This window comes from Buteo buteo, chromosome 10, assembly GCF_964188355.1.
Source record: "Buteo buteo chromosome 10, bButBut1.hap1.1, whole genome shotgun sequence".
Classification (NCBI taxonomy): domain Eukaryota; kingdom Metazoa; phylum Chordata; class Aves; order Accipitriformes; family Accipitridae; genus Buteo; species Buteo buteo.
In genome coordinates, this window is record NC_134180.1 from 9,434,405 (window position 1) to 9,451,968 (window position 17,564).

A 17,564-nucleotide genomic window follows, 5' to 3' on the forward strand; every position below is an offset into this window, starting at 1 on the left:
GCATTTTTTATTAGCAGCACGGCTGCTCTTCCAGCGCTGCTGTAATGCTCGTGCCTAGGAGGCAAATGTTTTTTACCCATCGTTGCTAACAGCCATGGCCCTGTGCAAAGTCAAGTTGGCTCTTTGCATGACCTGGCTGTGGCTTGGTTACCACTGCTGGGCAGGCACTCCTGCCTGTCTGTAGGTTGCTCCGACTCTCAGGACTTTACTGGGGCCACAACATTAGGATCAGGAGTTCAACCTGACAGCCAGATCCACGCAGGGAAACAGGTTTTCCCTGCACAGCAGGCTCTGGTCCTCTGCACCGGCCGTGCTGCATTTGTGAAGCACTTGGAGCCTCTCCCAGAATGAGCAGAGGGTGCCCAGGGCCACGGCCGGACACATGCCCACGCTTGTACCTGTTCCCCCCTGCAACCACACGCAACCTCAGCAACCGCTTGCAACCGCAACCGCTTGCACCTCGCGGCAGCCTCAGACCCCACGAGCAACACCGGCAGGAGAAGCAGGCAGCCCTGGCTCCCCTGCCTGCACCCATCCATGTTTGCATCGTTCCCACAGCTATAAACAGCAGCTTTCTCCATGCACTGGTGGTTTTGTTTGTCCTGGACTAACCAATTCCTGACTGGGGGCTGCGGTTCCCGTGCTGCATGGCTGGTGTACCCGCTCCCGCTGCTCCAGAGAGCACAGAGCAATGCTCTGGGCAAGAGACCCAGCCGGGACAGGCAGCGCTGACCCCCCTCCCTGCAGAGCCCACCAGGCCAGCCCACAGCCCCAGCACATGCTTGCCACGGGTGTTTTTCTTCCCATCTCAGCTCCAGGCAGCGTAGGGGGAAGAGGAGAGCGGCAGCTCCCGGCAAGCCGGGCTCCTCCTCGCTGCCTGCAAGCACAGTGGCTGAGCGCTTCCAAACGGGAAAGCAAATAAACAATCTTGGTGAATAAATACAGCCTTTCGAGTCGGTGTTTCAGAGGAAATGACGATTTCGAACTCCTCTCCTGTTTGCTCTCTGGGACCAGAGGAGCCAGGCTGAGCATCTGAAGCTGCCAGCACCACCGAGTGCCCGTGCCGTGTCCCAGCCCCGCAGCACACACCGGCAGCCCCTCTCCAGCCCAGCCACCCCCCAGACCTCAGCATCACTGTTTAATGACAAAACTGCAACCCAGTCCCTGCCCCGTGCCAGCAAGTCTGCAGAGGCAGAGAAGTAGGACAGCGAGCCTCTTTGCCAGCAATAGATTTCCCTCTGGTCCCTACAGAAATCAGGTTTGGTCTCAAGCCAGCCCAGGGAAGGGGCATCTGCTCCAGTATAAGAAGAAAAGCAACACACTCCTTAGCCCCTGTTTTGGACTGCAGAGACGGCCAGAGGAGCCACAAAGCTGAAACTCCCCTCTAAAAGAAATCAAAGTCCTTCAGACTCCCAGGGACTGGAACTGGAAAAGCCGTAACGCCCCACAGTTTGAGGCTTTTTCTTTTTTTTTTTTAACCCATACTGTGATTTCTACCTAGCAAAACAGCATTTTACACAGGCGAGGCTGATGAAAACAATGCGAAAGGCAATCACACCCATGAAAAACACACCCATGGAAAGCACCACAGGGCTGATGAGCTTTTTGTGATGCTATCTACAAATTTTGGGAGCCATGCTTCCAGACCCAGTAAAATTGTGGAAAAATGGATCTTAAAATCACGATACAGTTACACAGGGGAATACTATAGTAAGCAATTTCTTTGAGAGATTGATAAAGTGGTTTTCCTGTGATCTCCCTCTCCTCTGTGGTGTTAACCTGCAAGAACACAGCCTCCCATCACTTTATTCTGGTGGGAAAGCTGAGAGTCCCCCGCCGATCCCCCCAAACGTGGGACATGTGCTGGGCAAGGTCCATGCTGGTTAGCAGCAGGAGCCTGCTCTGATTTGCTGCTCTGAGTGACGAAGATGATAGCAGAGCATCGCAGTGGCTTTCCACCCCTGTCCAGCCCTCCTCCAGCATCTCCTGGGGACTGCAACCCCCATGCGTATGCCTCATTTTTCTATTAAAAACCAGGCAGAAGCCCATTTTGCTGCCTCCAAGCAGCAAAAAGACTGAGCACCCGTAGCCTTTGCAACCTAGAGACACCCTGCGAGACAGCCACTGTCCCCAGGGAGGGCGAGAGGCAAAGCTCGACAGCGCTCGGAACAATGTCCGTCCCTTGCCGACTCCCAGAGTGAATCAGCAGCATTTTACTATACCAATGCCCCAATCCTCATTCAATTAAAAGCCAAGGAAGGTCCCTAATCCTTTCCATTATAGGTAAGTAATAGCTGGTTCTTTGCAGAGGAGCGGGAAAGGGAGGCACCTTATGGTCCAGGCCATCGGGGACACCATGACAGTGCGTGTCTGCCCGGCATTGTCACTGGTGCTGGGAAGATTATTTGGGTAGCGGGGCTGTGGCCTCCCAAGTATCCCGGTGAGCCCCTGATTTAGCAGCTGTGGTGGTAAACAGGGGATCCTGCAGGGTAGGTCCTGCAGAGCGTAGTTTTCAGTGCTCCCAGCAGCATCTCCCATTCTTACCCTTCAGCAAGATCCAGGTGATGGATCAGCAAATCCCACCGAGCAGATCGGCTCCAGCCTTCCCAGTAAGGACATCCCAAATGGCAGGAGATCAGACTTTCTCAGGAACTGCCGGTACGAACCCTCGAGGTCGATCAGACCATAAATTGCCCATCTATGTAGCTCACCGGGCTCTTCGAGTACCGCAACTGGGGCTCTAGCATGGGGAATGCTGCTGCTAATTGCTGCAGGCGACAAAGGATGGGGAGGAGGGGACGTGGGGAGCACCGATGGAAGCAGCCCCTGGCTTTTGCAGAGAGCTGGTCATTAACACAAGAAACAAGGTGCGGGGCAGGTTGCTGGTGCCAAGCACGGGCAGCGCTGGGCACGCATGGGGCTGCAGCACAGTGGTGTGAGCAGGCAGCAGCTGCCCAGCTGCACTAAAGGTAGGGGAACCACACTGCCAGGCAGGAGGCATCACCTTTCGTGCTATACTCAATTATGCCTGGGCAACAGGCGCTGTAGTTAAGTCTCTAATCCCATTGATACACCAGAAGGAGCCAAGAAATGGTCTTTTTTCAGTCTGAACACCCAGGTGGTTCAATCCTGTCTAATTCCCCTGCTGAAGCAGCAAGATCCTGACACCGCCATCTCCTTTAGGAAGAGAAAAACCAAATCCTCATGGTAAGGTCAAGCCCTTGCCATGAACTCTCCCCTTTCTACCCCCGTCTAGGTTTCATGGTCAGTCTGCCCGTGCACGCCAACCTGCACCCCCAGAAGGACCCTGGGATGGACCGAGCGACGCTGGCAGCGCAGTGCCTTTGCCTGGGGTTAAAAACCAGCCTTTCTGCTCACAACAAAGTAACTATCAAACCATGTTTCCCCATCACAAACCATCCAATTTGCCTCCCGCAGAGCAATGCCACTCTGCAAATCTCCAGGCACTATGGGAACCAGGGTATAAAAACATTCCCGGTGCAATGACGCCAAAATTGATGCTGAAATTAGGCTGGGAACAGAACTGGCATGGTTGCTTCTAGCCCATAAACTAAAACGTACGTATACGACCAATCGCCCACAAAGATATAGCACTTTGTGATCGCCTGTAGGTTTTTTTTCTGCTTACAGCTTTGTCCCCAAGTTGCTCCCTGGGCACCTCAAGCACTTGGGCATCAGCAACTTCAAGCCACTGCAAACCACAGGAACTCAGCCCAGCCTTTTCCCTGCTCCATCAGCACTGATAGGTATTTGCAGCATAAACACCAAAGGTCCCAGCTCCCTGTAGGACCACCAGAACACTGCCCCTGCCCCAGGGAGGGGGTCTGAGCCCAGGTCCGGGCCTTTCCGAGGCCGCTGCAGGGATGCAGGCACATTCACTGCCTGGTCCGCAGGGAGAGTGGATGCGCAGTGCCCAGAAACCAGGTCCGCTCTTACAAAGCTGCCCCAGGGGCACAGGAGAAGGAGAAGGGAAGGAAGGATGGATACCTCCCCACTCCCCAGGGACAGCCCTCGCACAGGAAGCTTGCTGCAGCCCATGCCCACAAGGTTTTGCTCTCTGCAACAAGTTGCACGAGCAGCTCAGAGATGAGGCCCAAAGCCCTTAGAGCTCCCTTTGCCTGGAGACATGTAACACATGCCTCTTTATTCCCCATCCCCTGCCCAAACGGGACTGACTGACCCCATCTCCATCACAAAGGAAACTCAGCATCTCACAGACCTCCAGGACACAGAAATACCATCTCCGGCTCCCCATCCCCAGCTGCCCAAAGAGACCCCAGAACAGCGCTACTCACATTGTACAGGACTGTGGTCCACCCTTCCATGGTGATGCACTGGAAGACGGTCAACACAGCAAAGAGGATGTTGTCGAACTGCGTGATCCCATCGTTGGGACCGATCCACTCCCGGCATTCATAGCCTGGGGGGCAACCCTGCACCCCACAGGGATGGGGGGGGTCCAGCTCCTCTAGTTCACCTGCGAGCACACAGCAGAAAGCCAAAGGAGGCAGAGGTAAGAGAGAGGCAAGGGACAGGCAAGGGGAAGAGCCCGAACACAGATGGGCTTGGGGCAGAGCAGGCGACCCTGCTAGGACTAGCCCTGGCTGCACACAAACTGCTCCCATAAGAAACTGGGACATGCTGAACACGACCCGGTGATGCCTGGTGTGCACAAAGCAAAATGCGTGATCTTCTCGGCCCTGGGCTTCCCATGAGAGCAACATGCACTCGTCCCAGCTGTTTTCCACCCGCGGGATGCAAAGTGGGTGCAGAGCTCTTCTCCCCACCTGAATTGTTTGTGTAGCAGGCTCGGTGCAGCTTCCCGCTGTAAAACTCCAGGCCAATGATGGCAAACATGAGGATAGCAAAAAAGAGCAGCAAGCCGATCTGGAGGAGAGGCACCATGGCCTTCATGATGGATTTCAGCACAATCTGCAGGCCTGGAAGGGAAAAGAAAGAGAACAACTCAGTACAGTGATGCAAATCCCCTGCCTGGGGCATGTCCATCCCACCTCTGGCAAGAGGATGACAGTGAGCAGAGAGGATGGACAGTCATCAGACAGATGCAAGAGGCCAGCACAGTCTGGAGGATCCCTTTGGGCAGCTGGGGACCATGGAGGAAAACACCATCCCAGGGGGAGCAGGGAGGGCCAGGCTGCAGAGCAAGGCTCCAGGAGGGCTGGTTTCTGGATCTGGTCCCCTCGCTGGTGTCCTGCCTGTCCTTGTCCCACCTGGACTTGGTGAGATGTGGCCTGTGCAACTGTCCCCTTCGTTGCCCCCAAGGCACAGACCCAGCACACCATCTAGCTGGTGCCCAGGGCAGGAGGGGTGGGAAGACCGGTGCCAGCAGCAGCCTAGTTTCTTTATTTATCCCTGTGCCAGCAGATGAAATCCTGCAAAAACCTGAAATCTCCCCTGAATAAACCTCAGTCCTGAAAGGATCCACCCACCGCCTTCTGGCCAGGGAAGCAGAGCTGCCGGCGGGTCTCAGCGAGCCGCTGAGCCCAGCTTTGTGCCAGCAAGAGCGGGCTGGGCAGGGGGAATTGCCACCCAGGGACACCAAAGGCTGCCATCCTAGAGTTCCTGCTACATAGGGAGGTTTGTCGCCCTCTTCCCTAATTTCACCCTACATCCCTGAGGTGGCACGAGGACCCCTCTCACTCTGAAGGACATCAGGGGTGGATGCGGACACCCCGGGAGGAGGACCAGGAGCATCCAACTTACTGGGAATGCCCGAGACGAGCTTCAGAGGTCTGAGCACGCGCACGGCCCGCAGCGTCCGCAGGTCCACGTGGGTGTTGAAGTGTGTCCCAGCAGTGGCGAGGATGCTGTGGGCAGACAGGGAGAGAGCAGAGTTATCCTGGGCAAAGACCTCGGCCACCCCAGTGCCAAGACCCATGTTCTCACGCCCGGCTGGGGGAAGTCACAAGGAAGACCATGTCCCTGGGCAGGTACAGAGATTCAATGCCTCGCAAAGCCCACATGCCAGCAAGCCTCATTTGATGCCAGCACCAAAGCTCATGGGCCACTATGGTCACCCAGGGGCCACCCAACCCTGGCAGCCCCCTATCGATGCCCCTCACACGCCAGGATGGCTGGGGACAGCCCCACACTGCAGCGCTGGCCATCACCCATGCCATGCAATCGCACTCTGGGGTCTCAACACTGCTGACGCCACGCTCATCACAGCTGCGTGGGTTTAACCTTCCTTCCAGGCAGGTGGCACATAGACCACAGATAGTGCCCCAGAGATGGCGATCTCCCCCCTGATGGGCACCCATGCTCCCCTGGCAGCCCCTCCAGCCATCAGCTGCTCTGGCTTTTTCCATAATTGGAGCTTCCTTGGAGCCCCACCTCTGGGATTGCCAAGAAGGAGCCGAGAACCTCACACGCATTCAAAAATCTATAGTAATGAAAGTTTGATGACCTTGGAAGGCAACCAGCAGGCACAGGAAGGACTCCAGAGGTTTTCTTTTAAAACACAAAGATTTTTTCAAACCCATCTCTGGAAAACAAATTGGGGCAGAAGGGAGCCGGTGCCCACCGAGTCCAGCAGTGGAAATACTCAAGGCCCCTGTACTTGCTGGGGGGATGGGGATGGTGCAGCTCGGAGAGGCTGGCAGAGCTGCAGGAGCACAGACAGCGGTGCCGGAGCTTGTGGCCTCCTCTCCCATCTGGGCTCGGTCCCCAGGTGCTGGGCGAGGAGGAGGAGGGAGGGTTGCAGTGGAGGAGCAGGGGATGGGAGAGGAGGGGATGGAGAGGAGAGAGGGACAGAGGGAGGCAGCAACCTCAGGGCTGTTTGCAGCAATCCAAAAAACAAGGGAAATTGGGTCATTGTTCCACTAATTCATCTAATTACAGGCCAGAGCAGCTCGCTGGTGCGCTGAGCAATTAGCACTCTTTCTCTCCCCCTCTCCCCGAGGTATGGCAGGTACCAACCTGCCCCTCCAGAAAGGCGGCTGGGTTTCCTAGGATACCCCAGCAGCAGAAATGCTCTCACATCGGCAGACCAGGTTGTTTCAACTCCTTTTCTTAGCCTCCTCCTCCTCCCTGCCCCAGAACAAGGGGTCAGCTGCAAAGCCTAGCCTCAGCAGCAGATGGGATGCATCACCCCAGCATCACCCATCACCCACAACTCCTCGTGTATCAGGCTGCTTATCCCCGATATATAAAGGGACCTTTTACCCTTGGTGGCACTTTCCCTTTCCCCCGTGCCCCAGCCTGTGACCAGCCCCCACTACCCATGGAGCTGATGGGAGAGCAAAAAAGGGACTTAATTAAGTCAGGAGCACCCAGAGGCTGGGGAGAGCTGCATTGTTAAATTGGTTGTAAGATCAAAATCAGTAATTATGATAAAGCACGGCCACTCAGCAGCACATGGAAGACAGAAAAGCACAGGTGCTTTCATTTCTTTCATGCAACCTGCCGGTGAGAGCAGGGTAACCCAGCGCTCCCCAAAACACCGGCGTAGAGGACGCAGTGCACCCAACACTACTTTGGACACCCCAAGACCCTCCTTCGGCTTTTGCTCCTCGCATCCTGATATCTGGTGCCCAAGCAGCCTCCCAAAGGGATGGGAAAAAGGCATTTACAGCCCCTGCGCTGACTCCAGCCGGGGCTGAGCATCTCCAGGAGACCGGGGCTGCTCCTGGGCTGGACACAGGCTCCAGCCCTTCTCCTGAGGGTTCACCAATGCAAACCCAGCACCATGAAAAGCCAGCTGGAAGGCTGCTGGCAGCAGCGCGGGATCGACAGCTCTCTCCTACCACCACGGAGCAGCACGAGCCGTGGTCCTACAGAGCCGGGCGGAGTGGTGGAGGTGGAGCCGTCACCGGTCCCAGCCACACCGCACGTCTCCTCCCCAGGGCAGGATCGTCACCGGCCGCCCATCGCGGCTGAGGGGAGCAGAACACCCTGGCTGCAAAGTCCTCCGCTAACCCAGATTTGTTTGAAGGGCTCAGGAGCCGCCGCGCCGAGCCTTCAGGCAAGGTTCAGGCGATTTCAGGGCACTACTTCCCAGCGCTCTAAATTAGCTGCTAAGAATGGGACTCCTCTGTGGCAAGGTGACATGCTCCTTGTCCTCACTGGGGGACAAGGGACATCACGAGCTCTTTTGGAAGGAGGTTTGGACAGATCACCGAAGCGAGGTGGTGGCACTGCAGACGTGTCTCCCGACCAACGACAGAAAGATGACCCACCGCTACAAAATAGGTGCCTCTGCACCCTTTTGCAGGCACAGTCACAGTTCCCGGTGCAGGCAGATGCACTGGGAACAGGCGCTCCTGGAGCTTCTCCCGGCAAACCCATCCATCCCAGAGCCTCCGAGCAGGGTCTGAGCAGCCCTGGGCCATTTTTAGACCAATTGAGGTGGCTGGAAGAAGCCAAGCAAGCTTCCAGGCATGTAAGGATGGCTTCTATCTGCCCTTCCCAAGCCCTTCAGTGGCTCTAAATAACACACATCACCTCTCCCCAACAGCCAGGCTTCTCTAGTACGCACAGACACCATTACCACGTTACTGCTAACAATAAATACAATGCTCAAAACACACCTTCCTGCTTTGGAGTTCAGCATCTCACCTGTTAACAGGTTATTAACCCTCTAAGCATGCCTTTTTTTCCTTTTTTTTTTTGCAGAGAGCCATCCGTATCACCCAGCACGACCTATTTCCCAATTATTTATTGACACACATTAAGGTTTCTTATAGCTCCTTGGGATGCGCAGCACAGAGATGAGACTTGGGCTGTGACAGACCTTCGTGCTGACACAGGGCGGCAGCTCCGGTATCTGTAGAACAATTTAAATCCTTTTCGAACACTTACAATATCCACATCTGACGTGCTAATAATTATTCTTTATTTTTAGGCAAGGACCCAAACTAAAATTACATCTCACCATCCAAGTTATTTGAAAAAGCTGCCAGATTGGGCTATAAAAATCCCAATGATCTCATCCTTTTCATCATATGTACTGGAGAAAAAAAGAAGGGGGAAAAAAAAAGTGAAGGCGTTTTTATAGGTCACCCAGGCAAAGGGGTTAGTTTTACTTCTTCAGAGGAAAGGGGGAAGAGAGACTTCAGGTGGAGAAAAGAGCAGAGAGGAGCTATTGGAAGAATGCAAATGAGAGAGGAGGCAGGATGGGAAATATATGCTAATCCCCCAAAGTATAATTGAATAGTGAGCAATCATTGGCAGACAAAAACATGCTTTCGGGAAAAAAAGAAAAGAAAAAAAAAATCCGATGCTTTGTGTTTGCAACCAGGATGATTATTTTATTTTATTTATTTACAGGCTCCAGAGCGAAGGGCGAGCTCCCGCTGGGCCCGCCGCACCTGCAGGCTTTGGGGCTGGCTGCCGGTGGAGCGATGCTCAGCCCTCGGGCACCGCTCCAGCTCGCAGCAGCTGAGCAAAGCGCATGCCCTTGCCTCCAGCTGAAGACCCGCACCTATAGATTTCTCTTCCCGGAGGGGGGGGGGCAAAAAAAAAAAGAAAAGAAAAGAAAAGAATAATCACATTTTCAACGACTCTCTGTTCTTTGGGACTTAGCAGAACAAACCATGAGCAATGCTCCATGACCCTGCCCACACAAAAGGCTTTTTATTAGCACAGAGCCAGCACCAAATTCGGGCACTATCACATACTACAGCACCCACCGTGCCTCCGCTGCCCGTGCCAGGGGCTGCGCATCGCACCCGCTCCCGTCCCCATCATCCCATCGAGAGCTGCACCAGCAGCCCTGAAGTCTCAGCCCTTGGGGACAGCCCACACAGCTCAGGACATGCTGCAAAGGTCTTCGTACCGGGGACCCCAAGCAAAGGCTGAACCCCCAGATGATCAGATTGACCCTTGATATTCATCCCCCCAGCCCAAACTGAGCATCCCTCGACCATTTCCCTCAGGGACTGCTGCAGAGGCACGTGCAGACAAGCCGTCCCAGCAAAGGGCAGCTCCGGGGTGTGCTGGGTGAAGGGAGGGATCGGCTGAGACAGACTAATCTCAGCTGAAAATCTGGGACAGGGAGGGTGCTGGCTGGCTGGCTGGCTGGCTGACGTGCAAATTAATATTTATAATTAAGTGGAAAGGCCCCTGAAGGCTTGCACTGCCACCTGACTCTACGAGGGAGACTACTTCATAATTAATACACTGGTCAAACGGCTCACAGAAAGTAAGTTACCTGATGAATTTACCCCATTCTTGCCCTTTTCTGCTGGTGAATCAATCCCTCCCCTCTCTGCAGAGAGCATCACGAGTAGCGGGATGTACTCTAGGCTCTTGGGTCCAAACTCCGCTCAAGGCAGGGCCAGTAGGATCAGGTTGCCCACCCTGAGGATGCCCCAGCAGAGCACAGTGGTCCCGCTTTGGGGATGCCAAGGGACAGGGAGACCAGGTCCAAATCCTGCCATCAGCACAGTTCAAAGCAACCTCAAAGCCTCCATCGTCTTCACTTTCTCTTTCTAGGTTTCGGGGCCGTGACACAAGTGGATTGCACTGCTGCAAAGCTGCTGATCCCGTCTTTCCTGGCTGCTTTGAGAGCCCTGAACTGGGCACCAACAACTCCCTGCAAGGTGTGATGAGGGTGAACAACGAAATCGGCCTTTACCAGCCTTCGGTCTGGGGGACGAAATGATCCCCCAAGGCCACCTCTTCCTGGAGAAGCCCCTAGGATTTGGTGCATGAGGGAGCACCCCCTCTGCACCCTGTGAGCTGGCCAAACCCCACACCTCCCTCCCACCTGCGGCCCCTGCGACGCCTCTCAGCGGATGCAGGATTTGGCGGGGTGGGGAGATGCTGGTGAAACTTTTTGCACAAATGGGACTTGATGGAAACTTAAAGTCATTGCCAGGAGGCTGGAGAGCCGGCCCCGCAAAGAGAAATACAGCACAGGTGACCATGTACCACGGGAGGAGCTGTCTGAACTCGTGCCAAAGGTGAGGTCCGAGACCCCAGGGATATTCACCCAAGCCTGGGTGATACCACATTCCCATGTGAGGCTGTGGTGGAAAATAACCCCTTTCCCCCTTCCCTCGAGCCAGGCTTTTACCCCGCAACTCCCCTCCCGGAGCGAGTTCTGTGGCAGCGCAAAGAAATGGCACGTGGAGACTTTGCAGCTTGGCCCAAGGCTTTACCGTCACAGGAGGACGAGGGCTTCGCCCCAGCCCGGGAGCTCCGCGAGGATGTCGGGGCTGCGGAAGGAGCCCCCAGGGAGCGCCCGGGGTGGAGGGGTGCCTGGGAGGGGAGGCGATGTCCCCGGGGACCAGCAGCCGCGTGGGAGAGACTGACTCACTCCGCAGCGCAGCGGCTGCGGGAAACCATCCGCCGGGGAAGAGGAGCCGGGAAGGACGGAGCGAAGCACGTGAGCAGCACGTGGGCCGGATCCTGCACCGGGGGAAGGCAGGGTGCCCATCTCCCCCAAAGCCAGAGCCGTGGGTCTGCCTGCCTGGGGGTCCCTCCATCCCCCCACCCCAACACCCATCCCCAGCAGCACGAAGCCTTTTCCCTCATCACCCTTCCCATCCCCTCGCCGGGCCGGGGAAACGGCACTGCCCTTTGTATGAGGTGTCGATGTCAGGCACGTCCCGTTGCCGTGGCATATGGCACATGAATCATTCACAATGCTGGGGAATTAATTATTCATCCAAACGAAAGACCAAACACTTTACTAATTGTCCTGGAAGGATAGAGCTGGGAAGGGGGTGGGAGATGGGGCAGACATCAGGTTAGAGACCAGCACCATTCATGAAAGGAAAAGAAGGGAAGAGGGAAAAAAAGTCTTGTTTGGTGTGATCAAAGCTTTGCTCTGCTTTTGGACTCCGGGTTGTCTCTTTACTGGTTTATGGTGTAGGACAATGGTACAGGCTCCAGCAGAATAATCGTGCCGGAGTGCTGCACTTGTGCTCTGATTTAACTCTTCTCCGAGCCTCATATCCACCCCCCCAAGCTTCCTTGCCTGGAGGTGCACTGTAGTCCCTCAGTTAGGAAAATGCAGGTGTCAGCACCGCGGGAAGAGCCTGTTCCCAGCCCGGGTGTGCATGTGCACCTGTGTGTGCTCTTGCACATGCATAGGGTGCCAGGCATGCTGCTGGGGGCCAGCACCCTAAACCACGAGGGGATGCAGCATATGAATATTCCCATACAGAGCTGCTGCCAGCACCCATTCAAGGACCACCCCCCCACTCCATCTCCAGACCTCTGAGACCAAAAAGACCGCCTAAGACACACAGAACTTGGGTTGTGCGAGGTGCGCTAAATACTAGAGGGCAAAGCATCCTCATCTCTGCCATGGGGGAGCTCAGGGGAATTGCAAAAAGAGCACCGGGCACTTTCCAGGGCAGTCATCCCACAATCCAGGCAGCACCACCATAAGCAACAACCTGCCCTCCTCGTCCCCGTGCTCACGTTGCAATCCTGCAGCAAAGAGGAAAGCAGCCTGCTAGGAACCACTCTCTCCTGCTTCAGCCCAGTCACGGCCAAAAAATCAGGGCACGGGCGTGCACAGGATTTCACCAGGAGGTCAGAGGGAGAGGCCGGGCTCACAACTGCCACTTGCCTTTGCAGGGAGAGGACTTTGGTTTTTGGGCCAGCCGTCCTGGCTCGGAGAGCCAGGCTTTACTCCTCCGGCACAGGCTGGTGCCTGTCCGGTCAGCTCCGGGTTTGCTAAGGGTACAGCAGGCACTGCCAGTGATCATTCATTCCTGCCTTTTCTTGGCCACGCTCCACCCCACAAAATCCCTTAATGAAAACCACAGTGCCCAAGGGCTTCACAAAAGGCATCCAGGTGTAGCGGCTGTTATTAAACCCTCTGAAAAACCCTGACGCCAGCTCTTCCTTTTAGTGACCCTGGTGTATTTATCCTGGTTTTACAGTGGCTGCTTCCCTGGCTCCTCAGCAGCACAACTTCACAAGGGCCTTTTGATTTCCATTTTGATTTTTTCCCGTTGTTAGAAGTGTTCCCCCACCCCTTCACCTCTCACGTAATGTGTTATTGTATTACCACTGCAAATGCTATAAAAAAAGGCAAGGGTGCTATGATGCTCAGGCATTGGAGTGTGTGAAGCACACACCCACCTGGATATTTGCAGAGGGAGTTTAACCCTTTTCTTTTTCCACAAACTCCTTCAAATATGGTATACGACAAGGCAAGCTGGATTAGGATCCCTGATCTCTATTTGTTGCCCTAATGACACCTGGGGAGCAGGGAGCTGGTGCTCCAGTGGCTGATGGCTGAACGTCCTTCAACCTCTCCCTCTCAGGACCACCGATTAAGAGGTCACCATGTTCCTGCTGCCATTTCTGACCATTTCTGAGCAGTTTTCCCCTTTTTTTGGTCCAGGACATGCTGCATGGAGTAGGTCACGAGTCCAGCTTGCGTGCCCGGCCAGCTCTGGTTCATGCATGGGCAAGGTGAGCATCCCCAAGCCCCAGGGGAAACACAGACATTCCCCTCCCTGGCTCCACCTCAGAACAAGTGGAGGTATTTTATGCACGTTTTCAGATAAAAATACTTTTAGCTGAGGGAGAACAGGCTGGTTTTTTCAGGCAGCGATGATGATTTGGAAACCACAGGTTATAAACAGAGCGGGTATACAAATGTGACTATTAGTTCCCCAGTGGAAGTGTTAGCATCAGGGAGTTTTAGGTGGGCGTTGATTTCCACTGAGATGAAAAAATCCAGATTTATTGACACAAGAAGCAAACACCAGTTGAACCCAAGTCAGTGCCATCCATTCCTGCATGGGGTCCCAGGAGTCTACTCATGGCAGTAGCCCCTCGTTAGGCTAATTTACATGAGGGAGAGCATGCCCAGAATATCCCAGTGCTCATGGAAACCCCAGTGTGGTATCTGGGGCCATGATGCCACCTGCATTAAGCACCTCTCCCACCAGATATGTGGCAAAAAATAAGTCCAGAAAGGAAGAGTAATACCCTGTGTCACCCTTGCAGGGACAAGGGCCAGCGAGCATGATGCTGTGCCTCTCTGGGTCCATCAGGGATGGATCCTGGGGTGGGTCCTGCTCACGTGGATACCTCTCTGGTCCATCATCATGGGATGCATCAGCATCCCAAACCAGTCAGCACATGCCAAGGCGAGCGCTACCCTATACCTCTGATGCTCACAACATCCCCTCCACCACAGCCACTGCCTCTTGCTAAGTCACAACAACATCCCAACGACCATTAATTCTCCCAAGCTCGATAGTCTCTGTCCAGACACTCACATCAAGTGATCAAGCATAAAGTTTTAGTCCGCAAAGATGATCCTGAATGTGCCGGTCGCCTGCACACGTCCCCCATGCAGACTTCACCACCCGCCTTACGCAACCAACACAGCATGAACCGCCAAGTGCAAACCCTCTCCCACAAGCTGTTTGCAAGTCATTTGCCAGCCGAGGATTATTTGCTGAAGAAATTTGCCAATAATTCAGCAGATCAAACAGGCAAGAGTTTCTTGCAAGGGAGGCACAACCGCGGTGCTGAAGAACAACAGCTTTGTCAGCACCGCACAGCAAAAGCAAGAGCTGAACGGCACAGAGGAGCCCATGACCTGGTCCAGCTGATCCCCCAGTGACCTGATCCTCCCCAAAACTGGTCCTGGATGAAAATCTGTGGGTTGCCTACTCCACCCATCATACAACAGAATCCACCCTGGAAGCCTGGTAAGCCCGTGCCAGCAGGCACCGGCACTGCTGGGGCAAAGCTGGCGGCTAACCGGGCATTTCTTGGAGAGGGTTTCATCTTGCCGGAGCAAACATCAGGATGCAAGGGGGGTGATGGTGGTGAAGCAGACCCCGGAGGGCTGCGCCCCATGACCGGCGGTGTCAGGGGGGACCTGGGCACCTCCCGGCAGGGCAGCCGGCACGGCATTAACAGTCCTTCATGGACAATTGATTCCCTGGCACAGGGCCCGGCACGGCGCGGCACCGAAAGGAGCTGGCGAGGCTTTCGTGAGTGAGTAATTGCCGAGCGCTGACTCAGCACCGGCTCGGTTACAGTCAGCTCGCCCGGAGCCGCGGGGAGGGCAGGGAGAGGTCCATGGTGAACCCCCCCTCCCAGCCCAGTGCTTCCCCTTGGCCCAGGCCCCAAAGGATGCCCGGGCCAGGAGACGGCCGATGGGCATTTCCCAGCCACCTGGCTGCTTTCTGCACGCTCAGCCCAGCACTGCAGCTGCACAGGTGAAGCCGAGACGTCCCCTCTTGTTGCTACCAGGGGTGACACGTGTCCCACGCTGTCCCCAGAGATGTGACCAGGGGAGCGACCACCTTTGCCCAGCCCAGGAGCCGTGCCCAGCCACTCTCCCCGCAGCAGCGAGCCTGCCTGGCCACAGAGCCCTCCCCTGAGAGTCACTTTGCAGATGCAGAAGAGCCAGCAGCATCCTGTGCCATGGCTGCACTGCCTGCGGGCAGCCTGTTTGCTGCCCACCGAGAAGCATCACCCCTCCACCAGCACACCGACACCCTGCCTTCACAGGCAGACAAGGTCCTATTCACCAGCGAGGCCATTCGGGTCCACCTCGGACCAAAGGAGTCAAAACATTCCTGGTCATGTTCTCCTCAAGCTTTCTCTCAAGCACGGTCCCAACCTGCACCTCTCCCCCATGGATGAGCAGCACCCATCACCACATGCCTGCCAGCACCGGACTCAGGACCCTTCCTCCTCTGAACACCCAAGTGGGTGTCATGTCCCACGTGGTGCCACCACCCTGCAAGCCAAGAGAGAGGACTGTGCAGCAAGCAACTCCTGAGAAGCCCCGGGTGTCTCGCTCCCGTGCCTCAGTTTCCCAGCCAGCCCCACAGCTGCTCTGCACCCAGCAGAGCTCATGAAGTGCTCAGAGATCCACAGGCACCATCTGTTTGTACACATCAAACCAGCTCCCCTGAATGTGGCGTTGCCATCAGCACGCAAGTCCAGACACCCCTTCCCCAGGGCCCCTCGGTCGCTGCAGGCACCCACCTGTCCCCCAGACAGTGAGGGACCCAGGGGGGTCACCCTGGGGACTTCTGCTCCAGCTGATTGGCAGCGTTGGCTAAGACAAGCCCAAATGCCCCTGCTCGTTTCTATGTCACCAGCACAGCCCATCGCACTGCAAGCAGGACTCAAATCTGGGCCACGTCCCTGGCAGGTGACACCACCAGTGACACAACCAGCACCCGTGAAGCTGTCTGTGCTACCACCCCCAGTATTACTGCTGCACGCTGGGATGCTGAGCGAGCATCACCTGGGAATGCGGCTCCACCCAGACCTCATTCCCAAACCCCCAGCGCCAGGCCAAGGCTGGAAAGTGCTTGGGAAGGCAAGAGGAGAAGAGGTTTTCTCCCTCCCCATGAGGGTTTGACCAAAACCTCTCCCAGACCATGTGCAGTTGCTTATCAGGACATGCTCCGACCTCATCCTCACCTCGCCCCATGCCCAGATGGGTGACAGATGCCAGGCCGTCAGCTGAGGAAAGCTAGACATGATGGCCTCAGTGTCAGCCCTCCTCACCCAACAGGGAACCTTGTCCCACCATTAGCTGCCCACAGCAAAGCCAACGCAGGAGCCTCCAACACAGGGAATCATCCTCCCCTCTCTTGTTGGGATGAAGAAAAACCACCGACAACAGCAAACCAGGGCCTTGCCCCATATCCTAGAGCTTGCATCCCCACCGGGACGAGGCCCCGTGCCCAGCTGCCCAACCCCACCAATGGCCCCAACTCACCCGCTGAGGACCACGATGAAGTCCATGACGTTCCAGCCATTGCGCAGATATGAGCCCTTGTGGAAAACAAACCCCAGAGCCACAATCTTAATCCCAGCCTCGAAGCAGAAAATCCCGATGAAGTAGGGCTCCGTCTTCTCCTGCCAGAGGGGAACCAGTGACACAGTGAGAGGGGGAGACTGGGCAAACAGCACCAGCCATTTCACATTGACCCAACTCACGTCCCATCCCACCTTTCCCAGCCCCATCCTCTCATTTGGGAGCTTTCCCACCCCTTCCTCAGCCAGCATCGACCTTGGAAATAAAAAGACGGTGGCTATGACCCACTCAAGTTGCCCAGTGCCCCTTCCCTACCCCACTTTTTAAGGGGCTTAAACCTTCCTGAACCCTTTCCATGGAGGAGGAGTATGTGACAACAGCCCCAGAAAGGCTGGAGGAGCTGGTCCCAGAGGAAACCTCCTGCCCTACCACCCTAAAATCAGAAGAAATTGGCTGGTAGGACAGGGTTGTTCCCCTCGGCTGATGCCCCTGCTCACCCACCAGACCCCCCCGACGCATGGCAGAGAGGGACGGACGCAGGGTACTTACTAATCTCCGGGACATGGGCGTCTTGTCATCCTCAGGGAGGTGCTGCTCGAGGGCCAGCACAATGCAGTTAGCAATGATGGTCGCCAGGATCATGTACTCGAAGGGAGTGGAGGGGAGTTAAGGAGCAGAGAAGAGGTGGGTGATGTCCCCAACCCACCAGCCCACCCCTGCCCACCCTTTGTTTTACCTGCTGTTTAGCCACCACCACCGCTTTCCCCACAGGAGCATGCACACACAGAGCCCAGCTTTCACATCCTGCTGCTCC

The 17,564-nt window shown here is 55.7% G+C and overlaps 1 protein-coding gene across 1 annotated transcript in view; it reads right to left on the reverse strand.

The window, feature by feature from the left end:
• CACNA1E (calcium voltage-gated channel subunit alpha1 E) overlaps positions 1 to 17,564 on the reverse strand; it is a 115,457-nt gene that overhangs the window by 71,185 nt on the left and 26,708 nt on the right. The window contains exons 3-7 of the mRNA XM_075038528.1: positions 17,300 to 17,405; positions 16,712 to 16,851; positions 5,746 to 5,849; positions 4,809 to 4,961; positions 4,317 to 4,498 (exon numbers count right to left, since the gene is read on the reverse strand). Of these exons, the coding sequence (XP_074894629.1) occupies positions 4,317 to 4,498; positions 4,809 to 4,961; positions 5,746 to 5,849; positions 16,712 to 16,851; positions 17,300 to 17,405 (685 nt within the window). The remainder of the gene's footprint in view (positions 1 to 4,316; positions 4,499 to 4,808; positions 4,962 to 5,745; positions 5,850 to 16,711; positions 16,852 to 17,299; positions 17,406 to 17,564) is intronic.